Source organism: Carassius gibelio, chromosome A3, assembly GCF_023724105.1.
Source record: "Carassius gibelio isolate Cgi1373 ecotype wild population from Czech Republic chromosome A3, carGib1.2-hapl.c, whole genome shotgun sequence".
Lineage (NCBI taxonomy): Eukaryota > Metazoa > Chordata > Actinopteri > Cypriniformes > Cyprinidae > Carassius > Carassius gibelio.
Window position 1 is genome coordinate 28,369,990 of NC_068373.1, and position 23,565 is coordinate 28,393,554.

Consider the following 23,565-nt stretch of genomic DNA (forward strand, 5'->3'; position numbering starts at 1 on the left):
TACATCCTATTGAATATGTTAAATAACTATGAAAGCATTTACTTTTCCTGCCATTTATTTCTTTAGCTTGAAATAATAATGTATATTTCTTATTTAATAAGGTGTAATCCTTCTGGAGCCACAAGAACTTTAAGCCAAGTCAAAATGAAACACAAAAACATTCTGCAAAAAGGTAATATTTGATTACTCCCCTCACCCCATCTGAGGAGCTGGCTCTGTCCCTTAATAAAGGGCGACCAGTGGTTGCTGGCATTCCAGGGGGCAGTTCATCACACATACTATGCACCACAAGTGATGGTGAAAAAAGGCTGACATGTAAGTTTACCTCTATGATTTGTTTTCATTTTTTGTCCTGATAAATTACTATCTCTGTCACTTAAAGGCTTTTTGAACAAGATACATTTTTTATGTAGGCTTATTTTATTTAGCTGCATATGATGTATTTTCTTTGATAATATTGACAATTTAACGGGTTGTGTGTTCTTATAGATACTGATGGACGGATTGTATTATTGGACTCTCCAGAAAGAACACAGTCTGTCACAGTTGTAAGTGATTTGTTGTCAGGTACTTTTAGGTTTTTTTTTTTTTTTTTTTGCCAAATAATGTATACTTGAATATTTGTCTTGTAGGATGAAGATGATGATGCCGATGAAGAGACCACATCTGCTGTGACAGAAGTGGACAATGCTGGTAGATCCACTGAGGTATGATGCATACCATTATGATGTATGGCCCCTTTTTGCATTAGAGTAACAAACTGTCATTGTCCTTTCATAGTACATACCTAGGGATTTGCCCACAGATGAGGGTCCTTCAGCCTCAGCACACAATCTAAGCAGGGTAAGAATTTGTGTCCATGTGTCCATATTTTAATTTTATTGTCTGACCAAACAATCTCATTTATTACATTTTTCCACCTTAGTTGCCAGCAAAGGAGCTGTATAAGGTCCATCTCCAAAAACAAATAAGAAAAAGTGACATGGAGATGGACCTTATACAGCTTCAAATGGAAGAGAAAAGGCTCCTCATTAAAAAAGCAGCACTTGAAATAGAATTACTTGAGAATCGCCTTAAGGTGAGAACTTGTCTGAATATTAATCTGTTGCATGTTAAAAGTGGTCTGTCTATGTATGTATGTATGTATGTATGTATGTATGTGTAAAGCAATATAAAAAAAAACATTTTAATGAATTTTACTTTTATTGTTTTTCAGGAAATGAAGAAATAAACTACCTGGCAGACCAGTGCAAAAAAAACTAATAAAAGTAATTTTGACAAATCCTGTCTCTCAAAAGTCTTCCGTCTCTGTTGGCCTCTAAAATCTTTCGGTGTTCCTCTGGGCCATCTTCCTCAATACAAGGAGGGTGGCTCTCTTCTCTTATAGTGGCAATATTGTGAAGCACAACACAAGCCACAATAATGTTGCATGCCCTCTCTGGACTAACCCGGAGCCCACGCAGACACTGAAACCGAGATTTGAGGATCCCTATAGTCATCTCCACCTTGGCCCGTGTTAGGCTGTGAGCCAGGTTAAACCGTGTCTGTGGTCCAGGCTCAGGTTCAGGGTAGGGTGTCATTAAATAGGGCAGACAAGGGTATCCTCTGTCCCCCAGCAAGTAACCATTGTACTGACCTGTAATTATTGAAGTGTACAACACATAGTAAAAACGAAAAAACAAAAATTGTATAAAGCAAATCATACCCTGCTGAAATGTCTGGCATAATGATGACTCGCGGAAAATTCTGGCATCATGCACAGATCCTGGCCATTTTGCCTCGACATTGGTGATGATTTGGGTTGCCTCACATATTACCTATAGTTAGTGGAAAAAGTAATGACTTTGATGATTTTAAGAAGGGGAAAAAATTAAGTTGTTACCTGCACATTGATACTATGAATAGATTTCCTATTAACATAGTCTCCCTCATTCATTGATGGAGCTTTAATAGGAATGTGAGTGCCATCAATGCACCCAATTACATTTGGAAACCCTGAAACAGAAAGTTATGGAAGTATGAAGTGTGTGCATAATGAATATATGTATAGGTATTAATAATATGACTACATATTAAATATGCGTTATATATTTTACTACAAAGGACAAACCTGCCACTCTGTGGAATTCGTCTTTAATAACAAGCAGAGGTTTATGGCCAGGGAACTGTACAAACGTGGGTAACAACTGTTTAAGTGCCAGACACACTGTACGAACGGCTCTACACACAGTTGCCTTTCCCACATGCTCTGAATCGCCCACACTGTACAAAAAATGGCCAGACGCAAAAAACCTAAGTGCTGTGCACAGAATGTTTTCTGTGCTAAGCGCAGAGCCGCGGTTTGTCACATTTGCGATATGCGGTTTTAAAAGACGTGTTAAATAAACTAATGAATCTTTTGAAAAACGATAACGCTCTTTTAGCTAAATATTCATTAGGGTATGCAAACACATCAATACGCGGTCTTATAACCCTCTCCCGACGAAAAAAACCTCGTATAATTTGTGCTTCTACGTCCACAGGATCCTCGTCAAAAGGGCCTTCTGAAACGAAGTTACACTGAAACATAACCTGCTCTCAAGCAGGTTATCTTCAGAGAGTCAGTTGCTATGGTTACATACATACCCAGAAAGTTACCTCTGTTTTTGGAACCGAACGTTGAGGTTATCCACGAACTTACCCTTAAACATACCCAGGTATGTCACATAACCTGCTTTTTGGAATACCCCCCAGGGCTGATTTTTTGTCCCAGTCCAGCCCTGGTTGTGTTTGGCGTATTTGCATGCGGCAGTGTTGCCAAATCCGCTACTTTGGCTACTTTGGGGGCGATGTTTGATTAACTATTTGGTCGGGTTTATTACACCGACCTGGCAACCCGAGGGAAAACAAGAATTCCAGAGGGGAAAAGAATGGGGGGGGGGGGGGGGGGGGAAGCGAAAATGAGGTTTCTTTAGGGCACAAATTGACATTAAAGTGTCGATGAGTAAAGCAGAAGTAAAATGGTTATTTGCAAATGAAATGAGAAAGAAAAAAACACTTTCATCATATTCAAGAGAAAGTAAGAAAGAAGAAAGTTTGGTAATGGGAAGGAAGTTTTATAATGTCAAGAATGTGTATTGGACATTATTCATTAAATCTGTGTTTGTATATAATGGGGAACATGAAACTGGAAACTGTGACAAATATGGTCATGCAGAATCAGTAGAACATGTGCTTTTAGAGTTTCTTAAAAGAAACAAGACTGGGAACAGTTAGGGAACAGTTTTATTAAATTTAGTGTAATTTTTATTTTTTATTTTCAGAAAATGTTTGTTTTATATATATATATATATATATATATATATATATATATATATATATATATATATATATATATATATATATATATATATATATATATATATATATATATATATATATATATATATATGAGAAAGGGTTGTTTTTTTTTATATTGGATATAGTTCTCAAACTTCCAATCATTACGCTCTCATCCAGTAGGTGGCGGGAATGCACCATTTAACTTGTTTGTCAACCGCCATTAACACCAGAAGAAGAAGAAGAAAAAGTTTCTTTAGGCGTTTCCTCCCGTGACGCTTTCGTTTTCATGATCATTTATGATATAATGACAGATTTGTCTAATTTTAATACATGATGGACAGTACCTGTGTTTTGATGTCAATACTTATGATTGTCGCAGATGGCAAGTATTTTCACTTTACCTTTATACACGAAAATTGCCTTCGAGATTTCCTTTTTAACGCTTATTATTTATTTATTTTAACGCATTAATCAGTTTGTCTGTTTTTTGATAGGGTTTATTGTGCGCGGTCCCTCTGGTCCTCTGTTTGCTCGTCTGGGATCTTCAGTGGTTTTGCCCTGTTATGTTGATGAACTCTTACTAATGGAGGATCTGGTGGTGGAATGGAGAAGAACAGACTCAGAGACTCTGGTTCATCTGTTTCTGTATGGTGAGAGTCGACCAGAGTTCCAGGAGCAGGATTATCATGATAGAGCTCATTTCTTTACTGATCAGATTCAACATGGAAACTTCTCTCTCCGTCTGGACAATCTGAGAGCTGAAGATGAAGGAGAATATATATGTAACGTTAGAGCTTACAGGTGGTTTGATTCTGGAGAGACTGTGGTTCAAATAAAACTTGGTGAGTGAGAGTCACCTGAATTCTTTTGAAAATATAAATGACATTGTAAATATATTGTGTAATTGTATTTAAATAATGTTTATTCTCTCAGGGCATTTGCTAGTATCAGGCTCAGATAAATCCATATCTGCGTTTGTGGGTGAGGACGTCACTCTGAACTGCTCTATAGACTCTCACATCAAACCTGAACACATTGAAGAGGTTTCATGGATAAGAACAGATGGAGATATTCTGGTTCTGCTCTTCCAAAACATTAAGACTTTACCAGATTCATCAGATGAGCGATACAGAGACAGAGTTGAGCTCTTCACTGCTGAAATCCCCAAAGGAAACTTCTCTCTCAGACTGAAGAGTGTCAGAACTGAAGATAAAGGAGTTTACATGTGTCAAGTGTTTGCTGGAGGACTTTCAGCCAATGTTACTGTAGAACTGGGAGTTGGTGAGTCGACAAACAAAACCAAATATAAAACCATGTCTATTTGTGCTATATTTAAATAGACAAGCTTGTTGGCAGTGGAGATTTTCATGATCCACAAATCATTATAATATACTGTACTGCTGTGGACACTGTATGAACAGTATCTGTGATTATTTATTTGCACTTTGTGTAAATTAGGTGCTGTTTTTTTGCTATTTATAATACTTTAAAAAGTTTATAGAAATCCATTGAAATAATGAATTGTCTTAATTGCAAACCTCCTGATTATTTTTCTATAAGAAACAATGACTAAATACACCGAGTTAATTCAGTTCAGTTATTCCTGATGTTTGTGTTTCACAGGTTTCTCTTCTTGGCACATTGCTGTGTTATTTTTCTGTTCTGCTGCTGGATCTGGAGCTGTGCTTCTGCTCTGCTCTCTGATATACTACAGATCAAAAAACACTGGTAGGACTGTGCTCCGAAGGGAATTGTTCTTATTTTTATGTGATTTTAAATATCTATGTTTCACTGTAATTGTTTTATTAATTTAACTGTGATTTATTCTGCATCTTCTCTCCAGTCACCAGCAGCATAATCATGAATCTTCAGGTTTATCTGGTCTTTTGTCCAAACATCTGTCTGTTCTTTGCCTTCATGCTTTGGGGCTTTACTGAAGGTGAGAGTAGTTTAATGTTCTTAGTTATATTTTTAAATAGGAAAAATTACCGTATTTTCCGGACTATAAGTCACACTTTTTTTTCATAGTTTGGCTGGTCCTGTGACTTATAGTCAGGTGCGACTTATTTATCAAAATTTATTTGACATGAACCGAGAGAAATTAACCAAGAGAAAACATGCTGCTCAGTGCTCCTGTAGTCTACACTGAAGACATAGAGCGCCCTTTTCTCTTGGTTATTGGTTCTAAATAAACGCAACTTATACTCAGATGCGACTTATAGTCCAAAAAATACGGTATATGAATATAATAATATGGTAGATTTTGTTAGTCTTCTGTTCATAATAATGTACAGATTTTTCTCATCCCTGACTCACATGTTGGTGTGTTGTGTTTGTGTGTATTATGCAATGGTGGGACACTTCATCACTTTCTCATTTTTTGTCACACATGTTGTCATTTATCATCTGAAGTCCATAATTAAATATTCTGTTCCAGGATCTCTGCATGAGACGGTCACCTGCTGTGCTCTTTGTATTCTGAGGCCAGTTATGTTTATGTGGGCTTTGCGCTATTTGAAGTATCTTAAAGGTATGTAAAAGTATTACATACATACAAGGTATTAAAGTGTATTTTTTTTAAAGAAGATCAGTAAATGCATATTGATGGCAACACTTTAAGACTTAGCATTACAATATTGTTTGTGATTAATTCTGTTGCACTTAGATACAATAATAAGGCCCTGATAAACTTCAAACAAAGTTCATTTTCGTTCTTTTTTTGAGGGCAAAAAAAAGTTTAAAAAAGGCTGAGCGTTAGTATACTGTTTCTGAACATTCCGACACCCCTGTGCTGCTGGAGGCGGGGTGTAGATGCTCGCGCGTAACACAACAACGATGAAATGATGAAGTGTAGGCAGTCTAGGTGTGAGACGGGCACCAGTGATCAGAATATTATAGACAAAAGAATAATGATTAGCAGCAGATCAGAGTCAAGTATCATGTTTGCAGTACAAAAGAACCATTCCATAATCAGTCCTTTATGGGAAGTGTGAATGGCTCATAGTCTGTAAAACTTTAGCATGATGTGGGGAAAAAAATTGGAATCAGTTTGTTGCTTTATTTTATTAGTGTTGATTTATTTTAATGAACTGGATAAATTGTTATGATAAAACAAAGGTTTATTATTGTATATTCGTTTTCATTTACATTTCATATGCATTTCATTTACTGTATTGAGATTGAGGAGTCACGTGCCGATTTGGGTTGATTTGGGAGGGGTCTGAGCCGGTCGGCCCTGATGGCAGGATCTGTTGCCAGGGGCAATGCCTTCAGAACTTCACAGAGGCGCGACTAAACATTTCAGAGCGCTTTCATTTTTGTGCATTTATTTTGTCGGCGGAACAGATCGAGACGGATCTACGAATACGAAAGTAAAGCAATGCAAAAACATAAGGTGAAAGAAAGGGGACCTTACAGGAACAAGCTAACACCAAGCGCAAAACAGCGGCGTTTGGAGAAGCTCTCAGGCAGCTCCCTGCAGCGGCACAGAGACCTGAACAATTTACCTCAGTGCACACATATGGACATTGGGAATTATATTGTTTACAATCTAAGTCACTTTGCATTCACGCTGTTAATGGTTTTAATCTAACCCGGACATTTACATCTCGCAATCACACATTTAACTACCCTTACTAACCCAGAACTGGTTTGTCCACTTTGCAGCCCCCAACAAAAAAAACCTGGTACAGTATTTGTCATTGGGTTGAAATCAAATTATAACTAAACATACACCGCTTTAGCCTACATCAAAACATGTTGGAAACGTTTGTGTGCATTGAACATCTCGTTACAATCTAGTGTTCAGTCGCAGTTAATTACTTTGTCACTTTGGTCAAGAAGTGCATTCTATATGCAATGTAATTACAACACGCTAAAACGCATGTGAATAAACTTACTTTGGCCAGTACAACACTGTTTTCTTCACCTGCTGTAGATGGACCCAGCCACAGCAGAAAGCCTCGTAACTTTCCAAAGACTTGTGGCTTTTAAACTCCTGCATTGTGTAGTAACTTAAACCAAAAAATATATAATTCCCAATGTCCATATGTGTGCATGGAGGTAAATGGTCCAGGTCTCTGTGCCGCTTGAGAGCTTCTCCAAATACCGCTGTTTTGCGCTTGGTGTAACCTAAAAAAAACTGTATTCCATTGTTCCTATGTTTTCCATATGTATCGTGTGAGGTACTGCAGTAATTTTTAACGCAGCAGTAACTTCCTGGCATGGTAAGACAGTGCAGAATTGCGAGAACCTCCTCTTAACAACATGGTAGACGCCGGTATCCTTCCAAAATGGCGGAGACCGTGATATCGAGGGAGGGGCTCTGTGCGATGACGACAACTTCTCATTCTCAATACCCTTCGAACTATGGTTTAACATTTATTTAAAACAGGTATTTGATACTTGCTACCTTATATCTTTACTCTTTCTAGAGCTGAAATGATTCCTCGAGTAACTTGATTACAAAAAATTATCCAGGCAAATTCCTCTGCCTTGAAGCCTCTTTTAATTTATTTTAAATCTCACGACTAGTTATTTCGTAATGATTGTTTTAGTGTGACAACGCGTTTACGTCGCCCACAAAGCGCTGAGTCCGAAGTCGCATACTGCAAGGAGTCAGCAGTGTTTTGATTTGAGTGCGCGGGCAAACGTAAAGAGAACATTGTGGCGTGTGTCCATTGCAAGATAGAGCTGGCATACCACAACTAGGGCCTATGATTTCTGCAATGCAGAAAATGCAGAGGGAATCGCGGAATCCAGTCATAAAAACTGATTTTTACAGTTAAACGTGGAATGGCACAGAATTTGTCAAATTATCAATTTGTCGAATTAATCAAAAATAGGTCATTGCATATACATCAAATCACGATATGGACTAATATCTGTAAATATTAATCCGGAATAGTCTGTTTAAATATGAATCAGGCATGTTCCGTGTGTCTGTGTTAATGAATGGAGCAGAAGCGTGACTTCCTTTATTACAGACACTGAAGCGCACGTGACTCTCGCGGTGATTTCAGCGTCTGCTGTCTCACTCAATAAGACGAGAACACATGAACAACATCTCCAGAACTGCACTGAGAGTCACTTCATGAGCATCTGACCATTTGATTTGAGTAAAACTAGCGTCACATCACATACACAAAACTGTAAAGGTACGTCAACCCATCAAAATAAAAGTCCGGTTAAAGACTATTGTTCAGCAGAATGTACATCACCTTTATCACCTTTTTTTATGTATGCATTGCATTCTATGCATTTTAAAAAGTAAAAATATATTTTTCTAAAAAAGCAAACTTAGTTGTTTATTTTAAGAGATCCAGGAGTCTTTTTTTTCTCTTGCATAATTAATATTGCACTTTAATTAAGCAAAAACACATTTTATCCGATAACTCGATTAATCAATGGAATTTTTGGTAGAATACTCGATTACTAAAATATTCAATCGGTACAGGCCTAACTCTTTCCTTTCTTTCTTTTCATGGTTCTCTGTTTCGCTTTTTGTAGAACTCCGGGTCGTCGACACCAAGCTTCGTGGCTATTTCTTTCTAGGAATTGGTTCGTGTCTCCAATAAGCATTAATCCACAAATGACCTAAGCTGTTACATTTTTTCATGTGGCTGACACTCCCTCTGAGTTCAAACAAACCAATATCCCCCAAAAAAATTTATTCTGATTTGCTGTTCAAAAAACATTTATTATTATTATTAGGGGCCAAGCACCGAAGGTGCGTAGGACCCTCTTGTTTTTGTTGGCGTTCTTATTATTATTAGGGGCCAAGCACCGAAGGTGCGTAGGCACCTATTGTTTTCGTTGGCGTTATTCTTCTTCTTCTTCTTCTTCTTCTTCTTCTTCCGCCGCAAGTCTATGGCAGCCCATAGAACCGATTGCGGGAAAGTTGTATAATTTGGCACACTGATAGAGGACAGTCCCAACATTAACTATAGCAAATTTGAAGTCTCTATCTCCTACTCTCTAGCGCCACCACTTGTCCAAACTTTCAATGTTTGTATGCTAATAACTTTTGAACCGTAAGCCAGAAAATGGAAATTCTTTTTTCCTCTGAATCCTTGGCTCATGCCGAGTCGAATGGACACCAAAATTCAGAAATCGCAAGGTTTAGTTTTTTCGCTATTTTCAATTATTCGAAAAACCTACTTTATCGAACTCGTCCTAGACGGTTAGTCCGATTGCCACGAAAATTGGCTCAGATCATCTTTAGACCATGGTGGCTAAAAGTTATGGAATTCAAGTTGATTCGTCCAACTGTTGTCGAATGACACGTAAACAAATTTGACGAAAAGCACGCAAACATGCACGTGAGGCTATATCCCGGCAACGGTTTGTCATATTGAGACCAAACTTGGCGTGTGTTATAACAAGCATGAACTGAGACTACCTGCAGTGTTTCGACACAGCGCCACCTAGTGGTCAGGAGATATGAAAAATGCATATTTTGGCTTATAACTACTGAATGGTTTGGCCAAAAATCACACAACTGGTCTCTTTAGATTCAGTGAGTCATGTCGAGTCAAATGATATCCAATTTTCCTGTGTCGGCCATTTTAGGCGTCGGCCATTTTGAATTATGATTTAAAATGCTGTATTTTTTGAACGCAGCATCGTATCGTTTCGCAAATAATTACAAAAATATTCAGCTCCATGCCCTGAAGGTACTCAAAAAGTTTGGTGGCAGCGCCACCTTGTGGCCAATAGTTATAATGAGTTATCACAAAAATGCTAATAACTTTTGAGTAAATTAGACAATTGAAATGCAAATGGTCTCCCCGTATTCTTTGGGTCATGCCGAGAACATAGATACGAATTATGCCAAAATTGGCCATACTTCCTGTCCGCCATTTTGATTAATGTTGAAAACCTACTTTTTCGAACTCCTCCTAGACCATTAGTCCGATTTTCACCAAATTTGACGTGAATCATCTTCAGACCATGCTGGCAAAAAGTTATGGATTTCGTGTCGATATACAAAACGGTTCTGATTTAGCGCATCAACGAATTTGCTGGAAGGGTGCCAAAATGCATTTGAGGCTGTATCTCTGCAACGCTTTGACATTTTTGCACCATACTTTGTATGTGTCATCGCCACCTGACACTGACCATGCCACATAAATTTGGTAACAGCGCCACCTATTGGTCAAGAGTAATGAACCATTAATTAACTATGAATAATTACACTTATAAAAATGCTAGTAACTTTTTAATGCATTAGCCTATTGTAATGAAACTGGCCTCAAAATATTCCCTGGCTTATGCCGACAACATAGATACCATATATACCAGAGTAAGCCGAACTTCCTGTCCGCCATTTTGATTTATGTTGAAAACCTACTTTTTCGAACTCCTCATCAACCGTTAGTCCGATTTTCACCAAAATTGACTCAGATGATCTGTAGACTGTACTGACAAAATGTTATGGATTTTGTATCGATAGACAAAACCGTTTTCGCATACCACAGCGACGAATTTGAGGCACAATGCCAAAATGACACTTGAGGCTGTATCTCTGCAATGCTTTGGCATATTGACACCAAACTTTGTTTGTGTCATTGAAAAGTCACACAGAGTACACCAAATTGACTTGATAACAGCACCACCTATTGGTCAATTTTGATAAGCCAGTAAATCATGCTACTAGAGGTTGTATTTATGATTTTTTTAGCCATTTCAATTACAATCATCCTAAAATTGCTGTTATTGCTCATTAATGCATTTGGTGTGATGCTCCATGCCATGCTTAGCTCCTACATTTGCCGTTGGAGTGCTTGGCCCCGTAATTGCTGCTTGCAGCTATATTTATTATTATTATTCTTCCGACTGGGCGTCTATGGCAGCCCATAGAACCGAATGCGGGAAAGTTGTAATGGTTTGACATTCTGATAGAGGACAGTGCCAACATTAAGTACACCAATTTTGGTGTGTCTAAGTCAATCCCTCTAGCGCCACCAACTGTCCAAAATTTCACTTTAATTTTGTTGATAACTTTTTAACCCTAAGGCCAATCAACGAAATTATTTTTTCCTCTAATTTCTGAGCTCATGCCGATTCGATTGCACCCTACGAAGTCATTTCCGTCATAGAAATATGACCGCCATTTTGAATTTCTTTAAAAACCTACTTTTTCGAACTCGTCCTAGACGGTTTGTCCGATTCACACGAAAATTGAACCATATCATCCTCAGGCAGTGCTGACCAAAAGTTATGCAAATCAAATTGATTCGTCAAATTGTTTTCGATAAACGCTCTAACAAATTGTATGTAGTGCTTACAAAAACAGTCGTAAGGCTGTATCTCGGCAACGACTTATCCTATTCAGACCAAACTCGGTACATGTCATAACAAGCATGACCTGAGGCAACATGCTGTGATTGGGCGCAGCGCCACCTACTGATCCGGAGATATGAAAAACTGCTATTTTTGCTTATAACTTCTGAACAGTTTGTCCAAAAATCATAACATTGGTCTTGTTAGATTCAGGGCAACATGCCGAGTCGACTGATATCCAATTTGACCATTTCGGCCATTTTGACTGTCGGCCATTTTGAATTTTGTGCTAAAATGCTGTATTTTAAGAATGCATCAGCAGATTGTTACGAAACTTGGTATGGTTCATCAGCACAATGTCCTGAAGGAGCGTGAGAAGTTTCAAAACAGCGCCACCTAGTGGTGATCTTCTTTTTTTAAATGCTTATAACTTTGGGTGTGGTTGACTTATTTTCACGAGACTCATCAAATTGGACTCCTGAAACCTTACCGAGTCCTATGATACCAAACATGCTAGGTTTTGCCTTTCGGTTTGTGTAGCGTTGTGATTTAGCGCTTAAAAAACATTTGGCTATATCTTCGAAACCGCTTGTCTGATCGAGACGAAACCACCGTCAGAAGTTCGGAAACATAGGTCGATAGCTATACGCCAATGCCCAAATGCCAAAATATTGATAGTAAGGGGTAGTAATATTCAATCAAAGTCAAGAGTCAGTCATTTTTTACGTGCTTTTTCATATAAATGTCTATAACTCTGAAGTGAATTGAGATATTTTCACCAAAATTGACACACATATGTATGGGCTCACTCTGAGCACACATAAAAAAAATGGTGGGACTGAGCCTCTTGGTGGCGCTATAATAGAACAAAACATGAAATTCTCATTGACTTCACTACAGTTTTGTGAAATAAAATGCTATACTAAACAAATGCATTGGTGTAATATTACGAAACTCAGAATGTGCCAACAACACCATCCCCTGAAGGTATTCAAAATATTTTGAAACAGCGCCACCTAGTGGTCAAAAGTTATAACTCAATTTACGTAAAGGCTAATAACTTTTGAATAAATCTGGCTATTGACATGACGCTGGTCTTTGTAGATTCCTTGGGTCAAGTCGAGAACATAGATACAAAGTTTTCCTTATTTGGCTGAACTTCCTGTCCGCCATTTTGATTAATGTTGAAAACCTACTTTTTCGAACTCCTCCTAGACCGTTTGTCAGATTTTCACCAAATTTGACGTGGCTCATCTTCAGAACATGCTGGCAAAAAGTTATGGATTTCGTGTCGACATACGAAACGGTTCTCATTTAGCGCATCAACAAATCTGCTTGAATGGTGCCAAAATGCATTTGAGGCTGTATCTCTGCAAAGCTTTGACATATTTGCACCAAACTTTGTATGTGTCATCGACACCTCACACTGACCGTTCCAAACTAATTTGGTAACAGCACCACCTATTGGTTACACGTGATAAGCCAATAAATCCTATTAGTAGTTGTTGTGTTGATTGTTTTCAAGCCATTTTGCCTAAAATAATCTTAAAACTGTCTTAATTACTCATTCCTGCCGTTCGTCTGAAGATTGCTTCTGTAGTGCTTGGCCCCGTTATTGCTGCTTGCAGCTATATTTAGGGGCCAAGCACCGAAGGTGCGAGGCACCTATTGTTTTTGTTCCGGTTCTTATTATTATTATTATTATTATTATTATTATTCTTCCGACTGGGAGTCTATGGCAGCCCATAGAACCGAATGCGGGAAAGTTGTTTTGGTTTGACATTCTGATAGAGGACAGTGCCAACATTTAGTACACCAATTTTGGTGTGTCTAAGACATTCCCTCTAGCGCCACCAACTGTCCGAAATTTCACTTTAATTTTGTTAATAACTTTTTAACCGTAAGTCCAATCAACAAAATTCTTTTTTCCTCTGATTTCTGAGCTCATGCCGATTCGATTGCACCCTATGCCGTCATTTTCCGTCATAGAAATATGGCCGCCATTTTGAATTCTTTGAAAAACCTACTTTTTCGAACTCGTCCTAGACGGTTTGTCCGATTCACACGAAAATTGAACCAGATCATCTTCAGGCAGTGCTGACCAAAAGTTATGCAAATCAAATTGATTCGTCAAACCGTTTTCGAAAAACGCTCAAACAAATTTTATGAAACGCTTAGAAAAACAGTCGTAAGGCTGTATCTCTGCAACGATTTATCGTATTCAGACCAAACCTGGTACATGTCATAACAAGCATGACCTGAGGCTACTTGCTGCGTTTCGGCGCAGCGCCACCTACTGGTCCGGAGATATGAAAAATTGCTATTTTTGCTTATAACTTCTAAACAGTTTGTCCAAAAATCATAACATTGGTCTTGTTAGATTCAGGGCAACATGCCGAGTCGACTGATATCAAATTTTACCATTTCGGCCATTTTGTCTGTCGGCCATTTTGAATTTTGTGCTAAAATGCTGTATTTTCAGAACGCATCAACGGATTGTTACGAAACATGGTATGGGTCATCAGCACAATGTCCTGAAGGAGTGTGAGAAGTTTCGAAACAGCGCCACCTAGTGGTGATCATCCTTTTTTAAATGCTTATAACCTTGGGTGTGGTCGACTTATTTTCTTGAGACTCACCAAATTAGACTCCTGAAACCTTACAGAGTCCTACGATACCAAACATGCTAGGTTTCGCCTTACGGTTTGTGTAGCGTTGTGATTTAGCGCTTAAAAAACATCTGACTATATCTTCGAAACCACTTGTCTGATCGAGACGAAACCACCGTCAGAAGTTCGGAAACATAGGTCGATAGCTATACGCCAATGCCCAAATGCCAAAATATTGATGGTAAGGTGTAGTAATATTCAATCAAAGTCAAGAGTCAGTCATTTTTTACGTGCTTTTTCATATAAATGTCTATAACTCTGAAGTGAATTGAGATATTTTCACCAAAATTGACACACATATGTATGGGCTCACTCTGAGCACACATAAAAAGAAATGGTGGGACTGAGCCTCTTGGTGGCGCTATAATAGAACAAAATATGAAATTATCATTGACTTCAATACAGTTTTGTGAAATAAAATGCAATACTAAACAAATGCATAGATGTAATATTACGAAACTCAGAATGTGCCAACAACACCATCCCCTGAAGGTACTCAAAATATTTTGAAACCCCGCCACCTAGTGGTCAACAGTTATAACTCAATTTAAATAAAGGCTAATAACTTTTGAATAAATCTGGCTATTGACATGACGCTGGTCTTTTTAGATTCCTTGGGTCAAGTCGAGAACATAGATACAAAGTTTTCCTTATTTGGCTGAACTTCCTGTCCGCCATTTTGATTAATGTTGAAAACTTACTTTTTCGAACTCCTCCTAGACCGTTAGTCAGATTTTCACCAAATTTGACGTGGATCATCTTCAGACCATGCTGGCAAAATGTTATGGATTTCGTTTCGATATACGAAACTGTTCTCATTTAGCGCATCAACGAAGCTGCTGGAAGGGTTCCAAAATGCATTTGAGGGTGTATCTCAGCAAAGCTTTGACATATTTGCACCAAACTTTGTATGTGTCATCGTCACCTCACACTGACCATTCCAAACTAATTTGGTAACAGCGCCACCTATTGGTTACACGTGATAAGCAAATAAATCCTATTACTAGTTGTTGTGTTTATTGTTTTCAAGCCATTTTGCCTAAAATAATCTTAAAACTTTCTTAATTACTCATTCCTGCCGTTCGTCTGAAGCTTGCTTCTGTAGTGCTTGGCCCCGTTATTGCTGCTTGCAGCTATATTTATTATTATTATTCTTCCTCTTCTTCCACCCCAAGTCTATGGTAGCCCATAGAACCGATTGCGGGAAAGTTGTATAATTTGGCACACTAATAGAGGACTGTCTGAACATTAACCGTAGCAAATTTGAAGTCTCTAACTCAAACTCTCTAGCGCCACCAATTGTCTAAACTTTCAAAAACTTGATGCTAATAACTCTTGAACCGTAAGCCACAAAATGAAAATTCTTTTTTCCTGTGATTCCTTGGCTCATGCCGAGTCGAATGGACACCGAAATTCAAAAATCGCAAGGCTTAGTTTTTTCGCTATCGTCAATTGTTCGTAAAACCTACTTTTTCGAACTCGTCCTAGGCCGTTGCACCGATTGTCACGAAAATTGAATCAGATAATCTTCAGACCATGCTGGCAAAAAGTTATGGAATTCAAGTTGATTTCTCAAACCGTTTTCGAATAGCTCATGAACGAATTCTTCGAAAAGCACGCAAATGTGAACGTGAGGCTATATCTCCGCAACGCTTTGGCCTATTGAGACCAATCTTGGTGGGTCTTATAACAACCATTCCCTGGGACTACCTGCAGTGTTTCGGCGCTGTGCCCCCTAGTGGTCAGGAGATATGAAAAATGCATGTTTTTGCTCATAACTTCTGAACGGTTTTGCCAAAAATCACAAAAGTGGTGTCTTTAGATTCAGTGCATCATTCCGAGTCGAATGATACCGAATTTTCCCAATTCGGCCATTTTGGGCGTCGGCCATTTTGAATTTAGTTGTAAATTGCTGTATCTTAAGAATGAAGTTCCGTATCGTTTCGCAAATAATTACAAAAATGTCCGTCTCCATGCCCTGAATGTACACAAAAAAATTGGGGGCAGCGCCACCTTGTGGTCAATAGTTATAACGATTTTTCGAAAAATGCTAATAACTTTTGCATACATTAGCCTATTGTAACAAAACTGATGTTGATAGATTCCTTGGGTCATGCCGAGAACACCGATACCCCATTTGTCAATTTTGGCAAAATTTCCTGTCCGCCATTTTGATTCATGTTGAAAACCTACTTTTTCGAACTCCTCCTAGACCGTTGCTCAGATTTTCACCAAATTTGATTTGGATCATCTTCAGACCATGCTGGCAAAAAGTTATGGAATTTGTGTCGATACACGTAACCGTTTTCAATTAGCGTACCAACGAATTTGCTGGAAAGATGCCAAACTGCATCTGAGGCTGTATCTCTGCAAAGGTTGGAGATATTTACACAAAACTTAATATGTGACATTGTCACATCACATTGACCACGCCACATCATTTTGGTCACAGCGCCACCTATTGGTCAAGAGTAATAAACCAATCAATAACCGCTAATTATTACATTTCCAATAATGCTAATAACTTTTGATTGCATTAGCCTATTATCATGAAACATGTCTCAAAATGTTCCTTGGGACATGCCGACAACATACATACCAATTATGTCATATTAAGCAAAACTTTCTGTCCGCCATTTTGATTCATGTTGAAAACCTTTTTTTTTAAACTCATCCTCAACCCTTTGTCTGATTTTCACCAAAATTGAATCAGATCATCTTCAGACCGTGCTGACAAAAAGTTATGGATTTCGTGTCATTAGACGAAACCGTTTTTGTACAGCGCTGCTTCAGATGTCAGGCATCTTCACAAAATGAGTCTGAGGCTATATCTCTGCAAAGCCCATTAGTGGTCTTCCAGTGACATCTAGTGGTCGTAAATGCAATTTATCATACAACACTGTCTCTTTAACCTTTATAACTGTTATATGTTGTCTTAATTTCATTCCAAAGAAGCATACGCAATTTATGTATAATTTCACAGTCTAGATAATAGTACTGCACTGATTTTAAATAACCTAGATATGGCTGACAGTAAAAGAATAGAACAGAATTACAGACACACACAAACATGAAATGTTTAAACTAGTATATTAATACTCAATAAGCATGCTTAAACCCACACACAGATGCACACATTTTGTTATATATATAGATAATTAAAATAAATGATGGGTGATAAAACCTATTGCAAGTCTTCTGTTTTTATGGGCTTCTATGTCATTTTTCAGGTTTCATTGCAATCATAATCTGGCATAATTATAAACATTAGATATATCTGTATGAATAAATTGGTAAACTTTGACTCAGTGTGATCTGAAATGCTTGAACAGTAATATTAAATAATAGTAATATACATTTTTTCTAGATGAATCCCTCAACAAGCCCATAAACTGTAATGTTTTAGTGTTTAGTGAGCTCATTAGTGGTCTTCCGGTGACATCTAGTGGTTATAATTGCAATTTTTTATTCAACACTGGGTTTTGAAGCTTTATAAATATTACAGTGTTCTTTTTTACCTAATCTCTGTTAAATTTTGCATGATTGTTTAGAAAAAATACAGATCTAATGCATGTGTGATTATATTACCCCCCTTTTTTTTTTTGCAGTTTAATGCCATTCACAACAGAAATCTTTTGTTTTTTAGGCCTGTTTAAATGTTATCTAACCAAAGGACAAAATACAACATATTTTTTCAAAGTTATTGATCTAGAGAGTCCTGAGAATATTACTGCAGTGGTTTGATCAAGACTGAACAAAAAACCAGGTGACCCAAAACATTCAAATTCGCGGACCAATTTTAAGAAAAAGGCTATAACTCGGGAACAAAATGAGATATCTTCACCAAACTCAGAACTCATATGCATGAACAAAAACTTTAGTCAAATTATTATTATTTTTTCCATATCTGCCACTTGGTGGTGCTACAGGATGAAAAAAAATCAAATGGCTATAACTAAGCAACCGTTGATCCAATCAACTTGAAAATTGATATGGCCCAATGTGGCACAAGTGCTCTATGAGGAATTTCACTTATCTTAAAAAACATGGCCGCCATTGGCCAAACAACTTTTAGCACCTATTTGACAAGGTTAATGGAAGTCGATCGGAACGAAACTCGGTGGGCATGTTCGACTCATTGCCCTAAAGGTCTGTAAGTATTTTGAAAGAAATTGCCCACAACATTGTCACCTCCCACAGAACACAACAAAGCGATTTGATTACAGCGCCACCTATTTTCCAAAAATGATAATGCATCATTTTACTGGAGTTTTACTGGCTGTTTCAATTACACTCTTCCAATAATTGCTTTTCTTACTCGTTGCATTTGGTCTGATGCTCCATGCCATGCTTAGCTCCTCGCTGTGGAACTTTTATTAACGATTTTCAGCCATTTCAATTACAATCATGCAATTATTAATTTCATTATTCATTGTTGCATTTGGTCTGATGCTACATATGCTTAGCTCCTGATGTTGCCGCTGGAATGCTTGGCCCCGTGATTGCTGCTTGCAGCTATATTTATTATTATTATTCTTCCGACTGGGCGTCTATGGCAGCCCATAGAACCGAATGCGGGAAAGTTGTAATGGTTTGACATTCTGATAGAGGACAGTGCCAACATTAAGTACACCAATTTTGGTGTGTCTAAGTCAATCCCTCTAGCGCCACCAACTGTCCAAAATTTCACTTTAATTTTGTTAATAACTTTTTAACCCTAAGGCCAATCAACGAAATTATTTTTTCCTCTGATTTCTGAGCTCATGCCGATTCGATTGCACCCTACGAAGTCATTTCCGTCATAGAAATATGACCGCCATTTTGAATTTCTTTAAAAACCTACTTTTTCGAACTCGTCCTAGACGGTTTGTCCGATTCACACGAAAATTAAACCATATCATCCTCAGGCAGTGCTGACCAAAAGTTATGCAAATCAAATTGATTCGTCAAACCGTTTTCGATAAACGCTCTAACAAATTTTATGTAGTGCTTACAAAAACAGTCGTAAGGCTGTATCTCGGCAACGACTTATCCAATTCAGACCAAACTTGGTACATGTCATAACAAGCATGACCTGAGGCAACATGCTGTGATTGGGCGCAGCGCCACCTACTGATCCGGAGATATGAAAAACTGCTATTTTTGCTTATAACTTCTGAACAGTTTGTCCAAAAATCATAACATTGGTCTTGTTAGATTCAGGGCAACATGCCGAGTCGACTGATATCCAATTTGACCATTTCGGCCATTTTGACTGTCGGCCATTTTGAATTTTGTGCTAAAATGCTGTATTTTCTGAACACATCAACGGATTGTTACGAAACATGGTATGGGTCATCAGCACAATGTCCTGAAGGAGTATGAGAAGTTTCGAAACAGCGCCACCTAGTGGTGATCTTCTATTTTTAAATGCTTATAACTTTGGGAGTGGTCGACGTATTTTCACCAGACTCATCAAATTGGACTCCTGAAACCTTACAGAGTCCTACAATACCAAACATGCTAGGTTTTGCCTTACGGTTTGTGTAGCGTTGTGATTTAGCGCTTAAAAAACATTTGGCTATATCTTCGAAACCGCTTGTCTGATCGAGACAAAACCACCGTCAGAAGTTCGGAAACATAGGTCGATAGCTATACGCCAATGCCCAAATGCAAAAATATTGATAGTAAGGGGTAGTAATATTCAATCAAAGTCAAGAGTCAGTCAATTTTTACGTGTTTTTTCATGTAAATGTCTATAACTCTGAAGTGAATTGAGATATTTTCACCAAAATTGACACGCATATGTATGGGCTCACTCTGATGACACATAAAAGAAATGGTGGAACTGAGCCTCTTGGTGGCACTATAATAGAACAAAACATGAAATTCCCATTGACTTCAATACAGTTTTGTGAAATAAAAGGCTATACTAAACAAATGCATTGGTGTTATATTCCACAACTCAGAATGTGGAATATATATATATTGGTTACATGTGATAAGCAAATAAATCCTATTACTAGTTGTTGTGTTTATTGTTTTCAAGCCATTTTGCCTAAAATAATCTTAAAACTTTCTTAATTACTCATTCCTGCCGTTCGTCTGAAGCTTGCTTCTGTAGTGCTTGGCCCCGTTATTGCTGCTTGCAGCTATATTTATTAGGGGCCAAGCACCGAAGGTGCGTAGGCACCTATTGTTTCCGTTGGCGTTATTAGGGGCCAAGCACCGAAGGTGCGTAGGCACCTATTGTAATCGTTGGCGTTATTATTAGGGGCCAAGCACCGAAGGTGCGTAGGACCCTCTTGTTTTTGTTGGCGTTCTTATTATTATTATTATTATTCTTCCGACTGGGCGTCTATGGCAGCCCATAGAACCGAATGCGGGAAAGTTGTAATGGTTTGACATTCTGATAGAGGACAGTGCCAACATTAAGTACACCAATTTTGGTGTGTCTAAGTCAATCCCTCTAGCGCCACCAACTGTCCAAAATTTCACTTTAATTTTGTTAATAACTTTTTAACCCTAAGGCCAATCAACGAAATTCTTTTTTCCTCTAATTTCTGAGCTCATGCCGATTCGATTGCACCCTACAAAGTCATTTCCGTCATAGAAATATGACCGCCATTTTGAATTTCTTTAAAAACATACTTTTTCGAACTCGTCCTAGACGGTTTGTCCGATTCACACGAAAATTGAACCATATCATCCTCAAGCAGTGCTGACCAAAAGTTATGCAAATCAAATTGATTCGTCAAACCGTTTTCGATAAACGCTCTAACAAATTTTATGTAGTGCTTACAAAAACAGTCGTAAGGCTGTATCTCGGCAACGACTTATCCTATTCAGACCAAACTCGGTACATGTCATAACAAGCATGACCTGAGGCAACATGCTGTGATTGGGCGCAGCGCCACCTACTGATCCGGAGATATGAAAAACTGCTATTTTTGCTTATAACTTCTGAACAGTTTGTCCAAAAATCATAACATTGGTCTTGTTAGATTCAGGGCAACATGCCGAGTCGACTGATATCCAATTTGACCATTTCGGCCATTTTGACTGTCGGCCATTTTGAATTTTGTGCTAAAATGCTGTATTTTAAGAACGCATCAGCAGATTGTTACGAAACTTGGGATGGTTCATCAGCACAATGTCCTGAAGGAGTGTGAGAAGTTTCAAAACAGCGCCACCTAGTGGTGATCTTCTTTTTTTAAATGCTTATAACTTTGGGTGTGGTTGACTTATTTTCACGAGACTCATCAAATTGGACTCCTGAAACCTTACCGAGTCCTATGATACCAAACATGCTAGGTTTTGCCTTTCGGTTTGTGTAGCGTTGTGATTTAGCGCTTAAAAAACATTTGGCTATATCTTCGAAACCGCTTGTCTGATCGAGACGAAACCACCGTCAGAAGTTCGGAAACATAGGTCGATAGCTATACGCCAATGCCCAAATGCCAAAATATTGATAGTAAGGGGTAGTAATATTCAATCAAAGTCAAGAGTCAGTCATTTTTTACGTGCTTTTTCATATAAATGTCTATAACTCTGAAGTGAATTGAGATATTTTCACCAAAATTGACACACATATGTATGGGCTCACTCTGAGCACACATAAAAAAAATGGTGGGACTGAGCCTCTTGGTGGCGCTATAATAGAACAAAACATGAAATTCTCATTGACTTCAATACAGTTTTGTGAAATAAAATGCTATACTAAACAAATGCATTGGTGTAATATTACGAAACTCAGAATGTGCCAACAACACCATCCCCTGAAGGTATTCAAAATATAAGTTATAACTCAATTTATGTAAAGGCTAATAACTTTTGAATAAATCTGGCTATTGACATGACGCTGGTCTTTGTAGATTCCTTGGGTCAAGTCGAGAACATAGATACAAAGTTTTCCTTATTTGGCTGAACTTCCTGTCCGCCATTTTGATTAATGTTGAAAACCTACTTTTTCGAACTCCTCCTAGACCGTTTGTCAGATTTTCACCAAATTTGACGTGGCTCATCTTCAGAAAATGCTGGCAAAAAGTTATGGATTTCGTGTCGACATACGAAACGGTTCTCATTTAGCGCATCAACAAATCTGCTTGAATGGTGCCAAAATGCATTTGAGGCTGTATCTCTGCAAAGCTTTGACATATTTGCACCAAACTTTGTATGTGTCATCGACACCTCACACTGACCGTTCCAAACTAATTTGGTAACAGCACCACCTATTGGTTACACGTGATAAGCGAATAAATCCTATTACTAGTTGTTGTGTTGATTGTTTTCAAGCCATTTTGCCTAAAATAATCTTAAAACTGTCTAAATTACTCATTCCTGCCGTTCGTCTGAAGCTTGCTTCTGTAGTGCTTGGCCCCGTTATTGCTGCTTGCAGCTATATTTATTCTTCTTCTTCTTCTTCTTCTTCTTCCGCCGCAAGTCTATGGCAGCCCATAGAACCGATTGCGGGAAAGTTGTATAATTTGGCACACTGATAGAGGACAGTCCCAACATTAACTATAGCAAATTTGAAGTCTCTATCTCCTACTCTCTAGCGCCACCACTTGTCCAAACTTTCAATGTTTGTATGCTAATAACTTTTGAACCGTAAGCCAGAAAATGGAAATTCTTTTTTCCTCTGAATCCTTGGCTCATGCCAAGTCGAATGAACCCCAAAATTCAAAAATCGCAAGGTTTAGTTTTTTCGCTATTTTCAATTATTCGAAAAACCTACTTTTTCGAACTCGTCCTAGACGGTTAGTCCGATTGCCACGAAAATTGGCTCAGATCATCTTCAGACCATGCTGGCAAAAAGTTATGGAATTCAAGTTGATTCGTCCAACCGTTGTCGAATGACACGTAAACTAATTTGACGAAAAGCACGCAAACATGCACGTGAGGCTATATCCCGGCAACGGTTTGTCATATTGAGACCAAACTTGGCGTGTGTTATAACAAGCATGAACTGAGACTACCTGCAGTGTTTCGACACAGCGCCACCTAGTGGTCAGGAGATATGAAAAATGCATATTTTGGCTTATAACTACTGAATGGTTTGGCCAAAAATCACACAACTGGTCTCTTTAGATTCAGTGAGTCATGTCGAGTCAAATGATATCCAATTTTCCCGTGTCGGCCATTTTAGGCGTCGGCCATTTTGAATTATGATTTAAAATGCTGTATTGTTTGAACGCAGCATCGTATCGTTTCGCAAATAATTACAAAAATATTCGGCTCCATGCCCTGAAGGTACTCAAAAAGTTTGGTGGCAGCGCCACCTTGTGGCCAATAGTTATAATGAAATATCTCA

General features: G+C 38.2%; 1 protein-coding gene and 1 pseudogene across 1 annotated transcript in view; one reads left to right on the forward strand and one right to left on the reverse strand.

Moving 5' to 3' along the window:
• Positions 1 to 1,242: 1,242 nt before the first annotated feature.
• Positions 1,243 to 2,568, reverse strand: LOC127943223 (putative nuclease HARBI1; annotated as a pseudogene).
• A 986-nt stretch (positions 2,569 to 3,554) lies between these two features.
• The window catches only part of LOC127955761 (uncharacterized), a 38,141-nt gene continuing 18,130 nt past the window's right edge, over positions 3,555 to 23,565 (forward strand). Inside the window, exons 1-6 of the mRNA XM_052553484.1 lie at positions 3,555 to 3,703; positions 3,816 to 4,163; positions 4,255 to 4,602; positions 4,945 to 5,049; positions 5,165 to 5,260; positions 5,759 to 5,851. Of these exons, the coding sequence (XP_052409444.1) occupies positions 3,652 to 3,703; positions 3,816 to 4,163; positions 4,255 to 4,602; positions 4,945 to 5,049; positions 5,165 to 5,260; positions 5,759 to 5,851 (1,042 nt within the window). The 5' untranslated portion in view covers positions 3,555 to 3,651. The remainder of the gene's footprint in view (positions 3,704 to 3,815; positions 4,164 to 4,254; positions 4,603 to 4,944; positions 5,050 to 5,164; positions 5,261 to 5,758; positions 5,852 to 23,565) is intronic.